This window comes from Microcebus murinus, chromosome 2 (genome assembly GCF_040939455.1).
Source record: "Microcebus murinus isolate Inina chromosome 2, M.murinus_Inina_mat1.0, whole genome shotgun sequence".
NCBI classification, from domain to species: Eukaryota; Metazoa; Chordata; class Mammalia; order Primates; family Cheirogaleidae; genus Microcebus; species Microcebus murinus.
In genome coordinates, this window is record NC_134105.1 from 117453537 (window position 1) to 117471441 (window position 17905).

At 34.7% G+C, this 17905-nt stretch overlaps 1 protein-coding gene across 1 annotated transcript in view; it reads left to right on the plus strand.

Annotated features, from left to right (window-relative positions):
* MROH9 (maestro heat like repeat family member 9) overlaps positions 1–17905 on the plus strand; it is a 97354-nt gene that overhangs the window by 31767 nt on the left and 47682 nt on the right. The window contains 4 exon segments of the mRNA XM_076010452.1: positions 3317–3452; positions 4232–4254; positions 7806–7810; positions 10864–10948. Of these exon segments, the coding sequence (XP_075866567.1) occupies positions 3317–3452; positions 4232–4254; positions 7806–7810; positions 10864–10948 (249 nt within the window).

The window sequence follows — 17905 nt, forward strand, 5'->3', positions numbered from 1 at the left end:
ATTAAACAATTTTACTTATTCACAATGACATCATATTATTTATTTTCAATTCTTGGAATTAATCTATAAACCAAGTACTTAAAACAACAAATGAGTTACTGAACACAATATACATGCTATGAACTCAATAATGCAAAAATAAAAGTCCAGGGAAGAGTTTAGTGATTCTTCAACAAGTTAAATATAGAATTATCATATGGCCTAGCAATCAAAGAATTCAAAATTCAAAAGAATTTAAACCAGGTGTTCAAACAAAAACTTGTACACATTTGTAGGGCATACTTAAGAAGAAAAACAAAAACTTGTACACAAGTGTTCATTGCAGCAAAATCTATAGTAGCCAAAGAATGGAAACAACTCAGATGTCCATCAACAGACAAATGAATAAACAAAATTTGGTGTGGTTGTACAATATCATATTACTCAGCCAAAAAAGGAATGAAGTCTGATATATGCTACAACATGGATAAACCTTAAAAACATTATACTAAGTGAAAGAAGCCAGACACAAAAAGCTACATATTATGTGATTCCATATTCACATATTATGTGAAATAACAGAATAGATAGAAAAATCCTTAGAGATTAAAAGCAGTTTTGTGGTTACCAGAGGCTGCAAGTAGGGAGGATGAGGTGGTATGAGTGACTGCTTCACAGGCAGAAGGTTTGTACTTAAGGTGATGGAAAAATTCAGGAACTAGATAATAATTATACTTATATAAAATTATATACTTTGCAACATACACTGAATTATATATGCTTTAAAATAATTTACATGGTACATTTTATGTTATATATAAATTTTATCATAATAAAAAATGCAAAAAAAGAGTACAGGTAATAGTTGTAGAAAAGTAGATGTGACGGAGGGAAGTTGGAAAGAAATAAGAGTTCTCCAAACTACTTACCTTATTAGGTAGAAGACCAACAAGATATCTTTGTTTTAGGAAACAAGAAATAAAAATATTACGGTATTATTGAAACACAAAAGTAGAAGAATTTAAAATAGTAACATATAATAATAAGTAATATACTCTACTGAGAGAATGTGGCAAAGTGGAAAGATGGAATTGAGTTTTAAACCCTAATTTATCATAGCAAGAATAGATAGGTAATATTCCAAACTGATATTAGAAACAGAACAGAAGGTACGTTGTTTAGGGAGCTACAGAGATTACTTACAGAAGAAGGATCTAAAATGCCTCTGGAATCTAGCATTTAAAACTATCTTTATTGTTAAGATAGGGAACTGGAGAGGTCAGATCTACAAAGAGGAAGGGATCCAGATGGAAAGAACCAGAACACTAAGCTGGAGTACTTAGACGTAAGAATGAATACTGAAAAGCTACTTTTCTCCAGGTCTTAACTTCACTTTTTTGTAGCACTTGGATAGATTTTCTATAAAAGCAGGGTCTATCATAATGAAAGTTTTCAGTTTGGTGTCTGAGGAGATGTACCTGTGTCTGACACACTTCCAAAGGGTCAGTGCAGAGTGTAATCAGCGTGCTCCACGATCCACACTGCTTACTCCTCTCTTGGCCTATATTAGGTCATGCCCCACTCCCCCAAAATGCCTTTTTAATTGGTGAAGGTAAGTGGGATGCAATCTAGACATGGCCACATCTACTCTGCTAGAGACATATACCTAGACAGATCTTGTCTGGCAAACAGAATCGAAGGAAACCACTAGTAGCTTCATTTACAAAAACACCTGCTAAGAATTATACATCCACAAATCCACAAGAAGGGATAATCAGAGAGGAAATCTGAGGTAAAAACTGTAATACAATAAGACCGTAGGGCCCATGCCCTGTACGTAGTCCTGTTTCAGTGAGCTAAGCTCTGAGTACTCCTCCTCTATCATGTCCAATAGAGAGAAAGAACTCCTCACCCTTTTAACTTAGGCCCATATACAAGGGTGGTTTTTAAAATCTTGCCATCAGATAGAAAAAAGAAACCTGGAATGCAAATCCAAAGAAAAGGATATCCAGGGAAAGAGATAATTTCTCCCTAGGTCCCAAAGTAGAGTCAGCTAATACTGTCTACTTCTAAATTCTCCTAAGTCATAGGCCTCCTACAAGGGGAAGTCCCCGGCCAGTCTTACAAAGAAGTATGGGTGGGAAAAATCCAAGGAGAATATCCATAGAAGAACGAGATTTATAATCTTCCCTTCTCCTACTGAGACCATCACTTCCAGCATCCCGATTCAGTTATGGCCTTACCCTATGACCTAGGTCACATCAGAGTTCTTAGAAATTACTCTGTATGTGTGTGTGTGTGTGTGTGTGTGTGAGAGAGAGAGAGAGAGAGAGAGAGAGAGAGAGAGAGAGAGAGAGAGAGAGAGAGAGAGAGAAAGAGAGAGAGAGAGAGAGAGAGAGAGAGAGAGGCATGAGTGAGTCAAGCCACATGAGAGGCATAGAAAGAAGTAGATGCAGACTTTGGGATCCCACACTTAAAATCTAACTTTACCATCAGCACTTGCTCCAATCATGAAAGCAAATATCTAGGAAAAGTAATCACTTGTCTTAGAGACAAGAATACCTGGCAGGCCATGCCACCTGTTTGCCAAGCCTCCATGTGGGCAGAGCCCTTCTTTGTTTAAAAAGAAGGCACACAAAATTGGTAAAGGGTACTCATATCTTCATAAAAGCAAATGTCTCTTACACCTCTCCTCTCTTCTTTTATGTCTCCACTCCTTTCTCTATTTGGATTTGATTTAGCTAAGCAGTCAAAGATGAAAACCTAAATATTTCAGCAGCCTATATTTCAAAGAAGTTGTAAGGGGAAATAAATGTTGTAGTAGTAGCTTTGATATCAGAAGCAAACTCTGAATTTAAAAAATTGAGTTTCCCCGAGCAATTCCAGGAAAAAAGGTCAGACTTCTCCCAGTCATTTACAGAGGCATATGGAGTGTTTCATATGTGAAGAAGGAACCATTAAAGATTTTGGAAATCCATGTCTCACCCTCCTTCCCTATATCCTGGAAATTTTCTATCTGCAAATTTCTACCTGCTTTATGGAATAAAAACTAGTGTTAGGGAGTTACTATTATTTCTAAGTAGTTTGCTAGAAACTTAACTTTTTGTCATAAATCTTGCCCCTTTTCCCCCTTCACAATAACTGTTACAAGGTGGCGCTTGTCTTCATTTCTTAGATGAGAAAATTGAGACTCAGTAACAGAGCCAGGATTTGAATACATAGTTTATAAACTCTGAAGTTTATCCTCTAATCCTAGTCTGATATATAATAGGACCAGTTGCAGACATCAATGCTGACTATGCATAGCAAATGCATTTTTCTTTTGTTTCCCCATTAGACAAGTGTTGATGCTCCCTGTTTGGGTGTCCTGGCAGCAGAGCTGTGTCTTTTGTGTTCCCATGCTGATTCCTCAATCACACAGCAAGCAGCACTGGGACTGTATCACCTCCTCCACATTGCAAAGTGTCAGACTGGTAAGAATGGTTCACCACCTTTTCTAAGGGTTACTAAAAATCTGTTCCTAATTATTCTACTTATGGGTCCCAAGAAAGCTCTAGGTCTGTGAATTTCTAAATCCTTCCCCAAGATCTGTAGCTCTACTTTCTAAAACATGTTTGTTTTAATGTTTTTACCATTTTCAAAAAATTCTAATAATAGTTGGTTCTTCAAATTTGTAAACTAGTATGCTTAGATTAGTGTTGAGTGTTAATGATGGGTAAAGGAATGCAGGGAGAAAGAGGAATGAGAGAAGTGACCAATGGGGTTTTAAAAATGAAGTATATTTCTTCCTCTAATGGGGCATCCAATAGAATACTCAAAAGATTATTGCTTTAATGGAGGAGAAGAATCAGCCCAAGACTAAAATGAATGTTGCTATGGCTTGCCTAACAAAGCATAAAAGGAAGATCTGAAACTATTTCCAAGTAACTTACCTGCATCTCAGAATAAAGGTTAAAAGTACTTACAGTATACACCTGCTTTCATGCAAGATATACTAACAGAGAACAGATTTACTCTATGTTCTCTTCCATGAAATAAACTTAAGATATACATTTGGTTCTTAGTTCACTGGAATCAAATAATGGAGGACAATGTTTCTTGTGAGATGGGAAGATGGGAATAAATGAGGTGGGGTCTTTAATTGCCTGAACTTACCATCTAGAGTAAGTTTCTAAGTTCTAGCACACAAAAAAGATAGCCCAACAGTCTCACCAAGTTGAAGAGACAGAACTGATAGTCCAGGGAGATGAAGATATCTAGAGTTCAAAGGGCAGAGTACCAGGGATGAGTGTACACGCACACCCATACACAAAACACTCCAGAGATGTACAGAGACATAAGAGCCCCCTTTAAGTATTTAGCAGAGTACCAACGAGAACATGCCTGTTAGAAAACTGCCTGAGGCTGAGAATGGGGGAATAACAAACAAGGATTACAGAAAAAAAAACCAGTAAGCTCATGAAGGCTGGTAACAGTGCCTATGTCTCTAAGCCAGAATTTAAAACTTCATATAATACACAAGTAATGGGGTAGGGTACTCAGAGAAATATTGTCTCATTAGGAGAAATAAATTATCCCTAGTCTAAACTATTTTATTATCATTTAACAAGGCTTAAAAACAAGATATAAAAGGATCATTACCTCCAAATATTATAATTTCTCACCAGAACAAAGCTAAAGACTACTTCTAGGAATTCAAAAGTTGCAGCCCTCAACAAGTTAAAATTAACAATGTCTGATGTCCAATAAAAAAATATCAAGCATGCAAAAATTCAGGAAAATAAAACCTATAATGGGGATAAAAATCAATCAAAACTGATCCAGAAATGACATAGATGATCAGTAAATGGAAACATTAAAACAATTACAATAACTATATTCCATTTATTTAAGGAGTTAATAGAAAAGATGAACATGTTAAGTAGAGACATAGAAAAACTTCTAAAAGACCCTTACTGAACCTCTAGACATAAAAGCTATAATATCTAAGAAGAAAAACTCTCTGGCAGGGATTAACAGCAATTAGAAATTGCAAGAAAAAAAGGTTAGTGAGACTAAGTTGCAGACTTAGTAATGGTAATTATCAAAAATTAAACAGAGAAATAAAAGACTGAAACAAATAGAACCTCAGTGAGCTGTGAGACAATCTGTCAGCCTAATACGTGTCTCATTTGAGTCCCTGAAGGTGAGAAAGTGAAGAAAGAAAAAATATTTAAAGAATAATGGCTGAAAATTTTTCAAATTTCATAAAAGCTAAAACTAGTAGACCCCAAAACCCAGAAAGTACAAGAAATGTGAAGAAAACAACATCAAGGTACTGGGTAATTAAATTGCTTACAACTAATGATAAAGATAAAATCTGGAAAAGGAGTCAAATTAAAAAAAAAACACATTATACACAGAGGAAGAGAGGTAAGGATTACAGCAGATTTCTCATCCAAAATGATGCAAGCCATAGGCAATGAAGCAACATCATAAAGAAAAAAGAACTATCAATCTAGAATTTTTTAACCAGAAAAAAATGCATTTTGAAATATAGATTTATAGATATAAAAGAGCTGATAAAATTTATTACCAGCAGATCTATAGTATAAGAAATGTTAAAGGAAATCCTTCAAGAAAAACAATGATGCCAGATGAAATTCTAGATCTACAGAAAGGAATGAAGAGCACTGGAAATTACAACCATGTAGATAAATATTAAATTTTTCTTTCTTATTTAAATCTCTTTAGATGATAATCAGCAGTTTAAAGCAAAAAATAACAACAATATAAAAGGAAAACATGTGACAACAATGGCACAAAGCCTTGAAGGGGATAAATATACAAATACTATTTTAAGAAAACTGTTTTTATAAAACTGCCTGAGGCTGAGGATGGGGGAATAATAAACAATGATTACAGAAAAAAAAAAACCCAGTAAGCTCATGAAGGCTGGTAACAGTGCCTATGCCTCTAAGCCAGAATTTAAAACTTCATATAATACACAAGTAATGGGGTAGGGTACTCAGAGAAATATTGTCTCATTAGGAGAAATAAATTATCCCTAGTCTAAACTATTTTAGTATCATTTAACAAGGTTCTTCTACTAGGCACAAAGTTATAAACTACCACTTGGAAGTAAACTTTAATAATTTAAATGATATGTCATATAAACCCTAATGCAACCACTAATATATTAATAATATAGCAAAATTGTATAAAATAAGCCAAAATGGTGATAAAATAAAATAATAAAAAATATTTAATTCAAAAGAAGGAAAAAAAGAGAAAAAACAGAAATAATAGATGGCAAAAATACAAAACAAATAAGAAAAGACTTAAACCCTATCACCATAAATAAATGTTCCAAATAAAATAAAAAGGCAGAGATTCTTAGACTGAAAAAAAACCAAAACTGACCTATACACTACCTATAAGAATCTCACTTTAAATATACAAACATAAGAGTTTTTCCAACATTTTCTTCTAGCATTCTTATGATTTTTCCTGCCTTACATTTAAGTCTTTAATCCATCTTGAATTAATTTTTGTGAGTGATGAGAGATATGGATCCTGTTTCATTCTTCTGTTTGTGGATACCCAGTTCTCTCAGCATTATTTATTGAATATGGCTTTTATAACTAAGTGTATATTGCTTTCTGCTTTGTCAAAGATCTGTTGGTTGTATGTAGTTGGTTTTATATCCAGGTTCCCTGTTTTGTTCTATCAATCTGTCTCTATTTTTGTGCCAATGCCACATTGTTTTTGTTACTATAGACCACTATTAATAGTATAGTTTGAAGTCTGGTAATATGATGCCTCTAGATTTGTTCTTTTTGTTTAAGATTGCTTTGGCTATTCAGGCACTTTTCCAATGAAGCATAGAATTATTTTTTCTAGATCTGCAAACTACGATGTTGGATTTTGATGGGGATTGCATTGAATCTGTAAATCACTTTGGGTAGCATGGACATTTTAACAATGTTGATTCTACTGATCCATGAGCATGATATGTTTTTCCATTTGTGTCATCTGTGATTTCTTTCTCCAGTGTTTCACTGTTCTCTCTGTAGAGTATATTTCTGGATATTTTCTTTCTTTGTGACTATGGTGAATGGTATTGTATCTTTTATTTGACTCTCGGTTTGATTGTTGTTGGTGTATAGTAATACTACTGATTTATGTACACTGATTTTGTACCCTGAGACTTTGCTGAATTTATCAATTCCAGGAATATCTTGCTGGAGTCTTTGGGGTTTTCTAAATATAAGATGATATCATCAAAAAGTGATAGTTTTACCTCCTCTTTACCAATTTGGATACTCTTTATTTCTTCTTGCCTGATTTCTCTGGCTAGGACTTTCAGCACTGTGTTGAATAGAAGTGGTAACAGTGGGCACTGTTGTCTTGTTCCAGTTCTTAGTGGGAATGCTTTCAATTTTTTCCCATTCAGTAGGATGTTGGTTGTGGGTTTGTCATATATGCCTTTTATAGTTTTGAAAATATTCTTTCTATGCCTAGTTGGTTAACGATTTTTATCATGAAAGGGTGCTAAATTTTGTCAAATACTTTTTCTGCATATATTGAGATGATCATATGGTCTTTCTTTTTGCTTCTGTTTATGTGGTGAATCAGTTATTGACTTCCATATGTTGAACTGTCCTTGCATTCCTGGGATGAAGCCCACTTGGTCATGGTGAATTATTTTTTTAATGTGCTCTTGAATTTGTTTTGCTAGTATTTTTGTGGATTTCTGCATCTATATTCATAAGAAATATTTGTCTTTGTTTTTTTTTAATGTGTTCTTTTCTGGCTTTGGTATCAAGGTGATACTGGCTTCACAGAATGGGTTGGGAAGGATTCTCTCCTTCTCAATGTGATGAAATAATTTCTGCAGTATTGGTACCAGCTCTACCTTGTAGGTTCTAGTAAAATTTGGCTATGAATCCATGTGGTCCAGAGATTTTTTTGTTGTTGTTGGAAGCTTTTTTTTTTTTATCACTGATTTAATCTTGTTGCTTATTCTTGGTCTGTTCAGGAGTTCTATTTCTTCCTGATTGAGTCTTGGAAGGTTGTGTGTTTCCAGGAATTTGTTCATTTCCTCTACATGTTTTAGTTTATATGCATAGATATTTTCATAGTATTCACCAGTGATATTTTGTATTTCTGTGGTATCAGTTGTCACATATCCTTTTTCATTTCTGATTGAACTTATTTGGGTTCTTCCTCTTCTATTCCTAGTTAATCTAACAAGAGGTCTATCAATTTTGTTTATCTGTTCAAAGAACCAACTTTTTATTTCATTGATACTTTGTATTTTTTTGTTGTCTGTTTTCCATTTAGTTTAGTTCTGCTCTGACCTTAGTTATTTATTTTCTTCTGTTGGCTTTGGGTGTAGTTTGCTCTTCCTTTTGTAGTTCCTTGAGACATGTCATTAAATTGTTGATCTATGATCTTTCCGTCTTTTTGATGTATGCATTTAAGACTATGAATTTTCCCCTAAGTAGAGATTTATGAAGACTCCAATGGCAATCACAACAACAAAAATAAATAAATAGGACTTGATTAAATTAAGAGGCTTCTGTAGAGTTAAGGATATAATTGACAGAGCAAATAGCCTACAGAACGAGAGAAAATATTCACAAGCTACACATCTGATAAAGGGCTAATAACCAGAATTTACGAATAACTTAAGGAAATCAGCAAGAAATAAAACAAACAACCTCATTAAAAGTAGACAAAAGACATGAATAGAAGCTTTTCAAAAGAAGATAGAATGGCCAATAAAAATATGAAAAAAATGCTCAATCTCACTAATCATCAGGGAAATGCAAATTAAACCCACAAGAAGATATCCTCTTACCCCAGTTAGAATGACTTTTATTAAAAAGTCCCAAAACAATAGATACTGGGATGGATGCAGAGAGAAAGGAACACGTATACACTATTGGTGAGACTGCAAATTAGTACATTTATGGAAAACAGTATGGAGGTTTCTCACAGAACTAAAATTAGACCTGCCATTCAACCCTGCAATCACATTACTGGGCATCTACCCAAAGAAAAAGAAGTAATTTTATGAAAAATACACCTGCACTCTAATGTTCAGCACAGCACAATTGACATTGGCAAAGATGTGGAATAAACCTAAGTACGCATCAGTTCATGAGTGGATTAACAAAATGTGGCAGATATATATATCATGAAGTACTACTCAGCCATAAAAATAAATGAATTAATGTTTTTGCAGCAATTTGGATGGAACTGGAGACCATTATGCTAAGTGCAGTATCTCCAGAATGGAAAATAAACACCACACGAACTCTCTAATAATTTGGAACTAATTGGTGGGTACAGAAAGAAGTCAAAATGTTCAAAATCAATAAGGGGGTATGAGGGAAGAGGGGAGGGGTAAAAACCTACCTAACAGGTACAATGAACACTATTTGGGTGATCAGCACACTTATAGCTATGACAAAAGCATTATAGAAGCTATTCATGTGACAAAAACATTTGTACCCCTTAATATTTTGAAATGAAAAAAATAATGTTTAAAAGAGTAGATTTGAATAGTCATTTCACCAAAGAAGCACAGAGGGTGAAAAATCACATTAAATAATGTTCTATATATAATTATTTAAAATGTAAATTAAAAATACAATGGAATACCACTACATACCCATTAGAATGTTAAAAATTGAAAAGACTGATCATACCATCTGTTGTTAAGGATGTATAGTAACTGGAACTCACATAGGAGAATGTAAAATTGCATAACAACTTTAGAAAATATTATAATTTGGCAGTATCCTAAAAAGTTAAACATACATCTACCATATATAATTCAGTCCTTCCATGACTGTGTATTTACCTGAGAGAAAACAAAGCAAATATCCATACAAACATTTACTTGTCTATGAATGTTCATAACACTCTTATTGGTAATAACCAAAAACTAGAAACAACCCAAATGTCCATCAGTAGGTGAATGGATAAAGAGATTTTGGCATATACACATAATAGAATAGTGCTCATCAATGAAAAATAATGAACCATTGATAGGTGTGACACCATGGAGGAATCTCAATAGTTTTGCTGGGTGAAAGAAGCCAAATTAAAAAAAAAATAGTACATACTATACGACTTCACTTACATGAAATTAGAAAATACAAAGTTGACAAAAAGCAGATTAGTGATTAGTGGTTGCCTTAGAATCAAGGGCCATGTACAGGGAGTAAGTGTGAGGGGTTACAAAAGGACATGAGGAAACTTTTAGAGGCAATAGATATGTTCATTTTCTTTATTTTACTGTGGTATGTTTTCATGAGTATGTACATATACAAAAACTTACCAAGTTATACATTTGAAATGTGTTATATGCCAATTATATATACATAAATACATTAAAAAACAAACAAAATCATTTAAAACCCACTTTGTCTGGAGCTAAAGACATCTGTGTACCTGATGCTTTTACTGAGAGCTTCTGGCTTTCCTAGTATGCTATTCCTCAGCTCTTTTCAAAATGTCTTCAAATCTGTTATCTCACCAGTAGACCTTCCAACTTATCATTAGCTTTTCCAGTGCACTGAATGATGCATTTGATGGTCTAAATATAATTGTTACCTACTCAATCTATTAAAATTATTTATGTTCTTCATTCACATTTGACATGACCTCTCCTGAACACTTTATAAATTCTGGATCACTGCCATCACAATATTTTATGTGACTAAACTCTGAGCATAGAGTTAAATATTCAGAAAACTTCACATCTCCAGAATTGGGCAGGGAAAGGAAACTTGAAATATAATAGCAATGCCATAGAAGAAACCAATGATTAAATAAACATTAAATTATTTTTCTTAATACAGAGGATATTGAACAAAGTAAACTTCCAAGCCATGACCATAACTACCTCCTGCCTTCTTCTTCTGATATAGAACTCCTGTCCACGGGCTTTCGAGACAAAAGTAAGATTTCTCAGGTAACTTAGCCCCTACTTTATCCTATTGCTTTTGTAACAAATGTATTATTACTCTTAGTGGCAACTTATTTCTACAAAGTTTATATTTCTAATAAGAAGTATTTTTCCATATTTTTAAACTCAGTGAAGCAAAGTGTAGTGATACATAGAGCATTTTTGGTTTCCTGATTTTCATCTCTATTAATAAGAATTATGCTCATAATTCTCAAATATAACAATTTATATTACTCTAATTCTTATAAAACGTTCATGAAGTAGGTATTTTCTAGTTATGCTTCTTTTTGCTTGGCTAACAAATAATAAACAGTTCACTAAAAACGAGGACCTGCTGCTTATTTAGAAAAATTAACAAAGTTACCACTTAACAGCCTTTTCAATACAATCATGATTTATTCCCCAAGCATAATAATGACATTGTGACTTGTATTTTGTGTAAAAGAGCTATTAAATTGAAAAACAAGACAATAAAATAGTTTACCTCAGTACCAAGTAAATAGTTTTTACACTGTCCCAATCCTTGAGAAAACTGGGAGGCTGTATATCTCTATATATTCCCCTACTTTCTTCAAAGTACATAAGTTTATCCATAGGCTCTATTAGTCAATTTGCCCTGGGGCTGAGGTTGGGCTGTCCAGCAGATGGCCTTGTATCCACACACAATGAGCCAGGAGCTCAGTAAAACTGCTTGGAAAGCCTTAAAGGTTAGGAATTTCTTAGGATGGAAAGGTCTAAGCAGTGCCTTCTCCTCCCATGGCTGAGGTCATTAGAACTGTGGGAGGCTGAGGAGATACAGAAGCAACACATTTCACATTATATGGTAAAAAATGCCACATAGATTAAATATCCGTATGCCTGATGATGTATCTTTCCAAAATCAAGGGTCATTCTTATCCACCTCACCTCAAAAATCACAGGCCTGGTTGACTCTGAAGCTGTCCATTTTCATGAGGAAACCAGGCATCTGCGTGTAGGTTTACTTGCCATTCTTTCTTCTTCCACACACTCCAGTGCCCTGGCATTGAAATCCTGAGTGCCACCAGTGGGCTAGTGAGCCTAGGCCAGGCAGCTTCCTCGGGTCCTCTTCCAGGTGGTTTGGGAGACTCACTGTCACCATCCCCAGGTTAGTGTCCTCTCTCATCTGAGTTAAAGTCCATCAGGTTTAAAAAACAGATTTGGGGGAAGATTCCTTGGGTCTTTGTGTTCATGACCTGTTATTTAGCTCCCAATTGTGAGACCAAACGAAGCCCAGTGCTAGCTCTGTATGCAGGACTAGCGGCTGGACAATCCAAGTGTAGGACTATCAGAAGTAGATGGAACAGGTGGGTTGAGAGAACCCAAGATTATAGAAGAAGACCAACAGGATCATAGCCAAAAACAAAGTCCAAATGATGTAAATAGGAGTTTAAGCAGCAAGGTTGTTAGCCAAAGGAGCTGGAAGAAAAACACCATTAAATGCAAGGAATGGATTAGGAAAGAAAAAAACAGTTCACAAACTAAGGTACTTTTCTTTTATGTAGTGACCAGTTGTAAGAGAAAACACTGTCTTGTAAAGGATCCACAGAGAGCCATGAAAGTGTCAGTAACTTAAAAAAGGAAAACTTGTTTATGGACAATAAACTATTAATCTCATTCATGGATTTATAAAGTAATACATCTATTTGCGAGATGTTCTTCATAGATGTGAGATTTTTAAAAAGAGTGTAAGTCAAACATGCAGGAATACTAAACAAATTGTGGAATATCAAGTTAACATCCACTATGCTGAAATTAAAACAAGTAGCATCAAGAACATGTAACAACATGGTGTGATAGCAAGAAGCAAGAGGATATAAAGGTGACCTCTAGGGAGTCCAGCTGATCCTATGTGATTGATGTATTCCTACAGAGTTAGGTGTAGATCGTATTTTATAAAGCAAACTCTATCCTTTGATTTAATCTACTGTCATAGCAGTGCCTTTACAAGACAGAAACTTTTAACTCTAGTTCTACATTTCACTGGGAATTGCTTCTACAACTTTTAGATATATAAATGCTTTGTTGAGTAAACAATTATTCAAAAAGAATATTCCCCCTTCCAATGATTTTTTTAACTTAGCATCTTATATAATTAAATTTGTCTTTCTTAAACTAGGGCAAACTATTTATGATATTCAGTCCACCTCACTAAGCCTAGGTTACCCTATTTTAGTTTTCTTCCATAGCTTTCCAAGACTACCATCTGTCACCCCTTGGCCCAAGGGGACAGAGGCTGCTGGCCATCCATTCTCACTCAGACCTCAGTTCTTCCCTATTCACAAAAAAATAGCAATACTCCATCCTTTTTAAGAGGATGCAGAAAAGCTTTATTGGTGATATTGAGTACCTTTTGCACTTGGGAGAGTAACTTTTTTTATGTAAAGCCAAAAAAGACAAAATCTGGCTCATTCATCTTTCATTAGCTGAGAGATCCATAGTAATGTAATTATGTTCAAATTTTATTTTATTTTAAAATTCGTTTTATTTCAGCATATTACAAGGATACAAATGTTTAGGTTACATATATTGCCTATGTCCCACCCGAATTTAGAACTTCAGACATGTCCATCCCCTAGGCCGTGAGCACTGCACCCATGAGGTGTGTACATACCCATCCCCTCTTCCCCACTCCCATCTGTCTGACACCTGATGAATGTCATTCCTATATGTGCAGTTAAGTGTTGATCAGTTAATACTGATTTGATGGTGAGTACATGCAGTGCTTGTTTTTCCATTCTTGGGATACTTCACTTAGCTCTATCCAGGATAATACAAGAGGTACTAGATCACCATTGTTTATTATGGCTGAGTAGAACTCCATGGTATCCATATATGACATTTTATTAATCCACTTATGTATTCATGGCACTTGGGTTGTTTCCACATCTTTGCAACTGTGAATTGTGCTGCTATAAACGTTCAAGTGCAGATGTTTTTTTGTAGAATGTATTTTGTTCCTTTGGGTAGATGCCCAGTAATGGGATTGCTGGATCAAATAGTACTACTTGTAGCTCTTTGAGGTATCTCCATATTACTTTCCACAGAGGTTCTACTATAATTTGCAGTCCCACAAGCAGTGTATAAGTGTTCCCATCTCTCTGTATCCACACCAACGTTTATTGTTTTGAGATTTTTTTGATAAATGCCATTCTCACTGAAGATAAGTGAAATCTCATGGTGGTTTTTATTTCCATTTCCCTCATGATTAGAGATGTTGAGAATTTTTTCATATGTATGTGGCCATTAGTTTACCCTTTTTTGAAAACTTTCTGTTCATGTCCTTTGCCCACATTTAGATAGCGCCATTTGATTTTTTTCTTGCTGATTTTCCTGAGTTCTACATAGATTCTAGTTATCAGCCATTTATCAGATGTGTAGCATGTGAATATTTTCTCCCATTCTGTAGGTTGTCTGTATGCCTTTGTGACAGTTTACTTAGCTGTGCAGAAGCTTTTTAATTTGATCAGGTCCCATTTAATTATTTTTGTTGTTGCCGTGATTACCTTTGGGGTCTTCTTCATAAATTATTTGCCTAGGCCAATGTCTATAAGAGTTTTTTCAAAATTTTCTTCTAGAATTCTTATGGTTTCATTCCTTAAAGACTGTTATCTACTGTGAGTCAATTTTTGTGAGAGGTGAAAGGTGAGGATCCTCTTTCAGTCTTCTACATGTGGCTATCCAATTTACCCAGCACTATTTATTGAATAAGGATTCTTTTCCCTAGTGTATGTTTTTGTCTGCTTTGTCAAAAATTAGATAACTATATGATGATGGTTTTATATCTGGGTTATAAGTCCTGTTCCATTGGTCTATATCCTTGTTCTTGTGTCAGTGATATGCTGTTTAAGTTACTATAGCCTTGTAGTATAGCCTGATGTCTGGTAAATTAATGCCTCCCAATTTGTTCTTTTTACTTAAGATTGCTTTTGCTATATTGGGTCTTCTCTGGTTCCATACTAAGCATAGAACTATTTTTTTTCTAGATCTGCCAAATGATGTTGATATTTTAATAGGGATTGCATTAAATCTGTAGATCACTTTGTGTAGTATAGACATTTTTAACAATGTTGATCCTGCCAAGAATGAGCATGGTTATGGTTTTCCACTTGTTTATGGCCTCTGCTATTTCCTTCCTCAGCATTTTATAGTTCTCCCTGTAGAGATCTTTCATCTCCTTAGTTAAATATATTACTAGATATTTTATTTTCTTTGTTGCTATTGTGAAGGGTATTGAGTCTCTGATTTGATTCTCAGTTTGACTGTTGTTGGCATATAAGAATGCTACTGATTTCTGTACATTGACAGAGACTTTGCTGAATTTATTTATCAATTCTAGTAGTCTCATGGCAGAATCTTGGGGTTTTCTAGATAGAAGATCATATCATCAGCAAAGACTCTTCTGCCCCCATTTGGATGACCTTGATTTCCTTCTCCTATCTGATTGCTTTGGCTAAGACTTCCAGCACTATGTTGGATAGAAGCGGTGATAGAGGGCAAACTTGTCTGGTTCCAGTTCTACATGGGAATGCTTTCAATTTTTCCCCATTTGGTGTGATGTTGGCTGTGGGTTTGTCATGTTATATGGCTTGTATTATTTTTAGGTAAGTCCCGTCTATTCCTATTTTATTAAGCATTATTATCATAAAAGGATGCTGAATTTTATTGAATGCTTTTTCTGCATCTGTTGAGAGGATCATATGGTCTTTGTTTTTACTTCTATTTATTTGGTGAATTACATTTATAGATTTGCATATGTTGAATCATCCCTGCATTTCTGGGATAAAGCCCACTTGGTCATCATGGATTATTTTTTTGATAAGCACCTGAATTTGGTTTGCTATGATTTTGTTGAGAAGTTCTGCATCTCTATTCATAAGGGATATTGGTCTATAGCTTTCTTTTTTTGTTGTGTTCTTTCCTGGTTTTGGTATCAGGGTGATGTTGGCTTCATAAATGTGTTGGGGAGGATTCCTTCCTTCTTGATATTGTGGAATAATTTCCGCAGATAGGCACCAGTTATTCTTTGTGTGTCTGGTAAAATTCGGGTGTGAAACCATTTGGTTCAGGACTCTTCTTTTTAGGAAGGTTTTTTATTGCTGGTTCAATTTCAGTACTTGATAATGGTCTGTTCAGGAATTCTATTTCTTCTTGATTGAGGCTAAGGAGGCGTTTTCAAGTTTATGTGCATAGAGGTGTTTATAATATTCATAAAAGACATTTTGTATTTCTGTGGTATCAGTTGTAATTTCTCCTTTTTTATTCTCGATGGAGTTTATTAGAATCCTTTCTCTTCTGCTTCTCATTAATCTAGCAAAAGGCATGTTAATTTTGTTTATTTTTTCAAAGAACCAACTTTTTATTTTATTACTCTTCTGTATAGTTTTGTTGTTGTTGTTATCGATTTCATTTAGTTCTACTCTGATCTTTGTTATTTCTTTTCTTCTGCCGTGTTTGGGGTTGGTTTGCTCATCCTTTTCCAATTCTTTGAGATTATTCATTAGATTGTTAATTTGTGATCTTTCTGTCTTTTGGATGTAAGCACTGTGGATATAAATTTTCCTCTTAATACTGCTTTAGCTGTGTCCCACAGGTTTGGATACCTTGTGTCTCCTTTACCATTTAGTTCAAAGAATTTTTTGATTTCCATCTTGATTTCCTCCTTAACAAAATAATCATTTAGCAGAAGGTTGTTTATTTTCCATGACTTTGTACAGAGATGAGAGTTTCTGTTGGAGTTGATTTCTACTTTTATCCCACTGTGGTCTTAGAATATGCATGGTATAATTTCTATTTTTTTAAATTTGTTGAGACATGCTTTGTAGCCTAGCATATGGTCAGTCTTAGAGAATGTTCAATGAGCTGATGAGAAAAACATATATTTAGTGATTTGGGCGTAAAATGTTCTGTAAATGTCAGTCAGGCTCATTTGTTCTAGAGTTCTGGTTAAGTCCATTGTTTCTTTGTTTATTTTCTGTTTGGAGGATCTTTCCTGTTCTGTCAGAGGGGTCTTGAAGTCCCCAGCTATTACAGTGTTGCTGTTTATTAATTTGTTTAGATCACGTAGGATTTGCTTTATGAATCTGGATGCACCTAAATTAGGTACATAAATATTTAGAATTGTTATGTCTTCATGTTGAATTGTGCCCTTCACCATTATATAGTAACCATCTTTGTATTTCATTACTTTTGTTGATTTGAAGACTAAGTTATCTGAAATCAGAACTGCCATATCAGCTTTCTTATGGCTTCCATTTGCTTGAAATATTGTTTTCCATCCCTTCTCCCTGAGTCTGAATGTATCTTTGTTGGTAGATGTGTTTCCTGAGGACAGCAGATAATTGGTTTGTGTATATTTATCCATTCAGTCAGCCTAGTTCTCTTTAGTGGGCAGTTCAAGCCATTCACATTTATTGAAAGAATTGATAAATGGGGCAGATTTCTGTTCATCTTGTTGAGTTAACATTTGTTGCTTTTTTCTCTCTCTTGAAGTCATTGAGGTATCTGGCCTTTGAACTTTAGCTTTTTGATGATTTTACATTGGTGAGTGTTGATTGTGCTAATCTGTGTGTAATGCTTTTTTTAGTACTTCCTGGAGGGCAGGTCCTGTCTCAATGAATTCTCCATCTTTGCTTGTCTGAGAAGGTCTTTCCTTCTCCTTCATATAAGAAATTTAGTTTTGCATGGTACAAGATTCTAGGCTGGGCATTATTCTGTTTGAGAAGGGTGAGAATGGGGCCCTAGTCCTTTCTTGCTTGTAAGGTCTCAGATGTGAAATCTGCCTTTATTCTGATGGGTTTTCCTCTGTAGATTACCTGCTTCTTTCACCTTATAGCTCATAGGGTGGCCTCTTTCATGGTTATTTTGGCCAATCTGATGACTCTGTGTCATGGTGTCTTCCTGTTTGCTATGAATTTCCCAGGAGTCCTTTGAGCTTCTTTTACC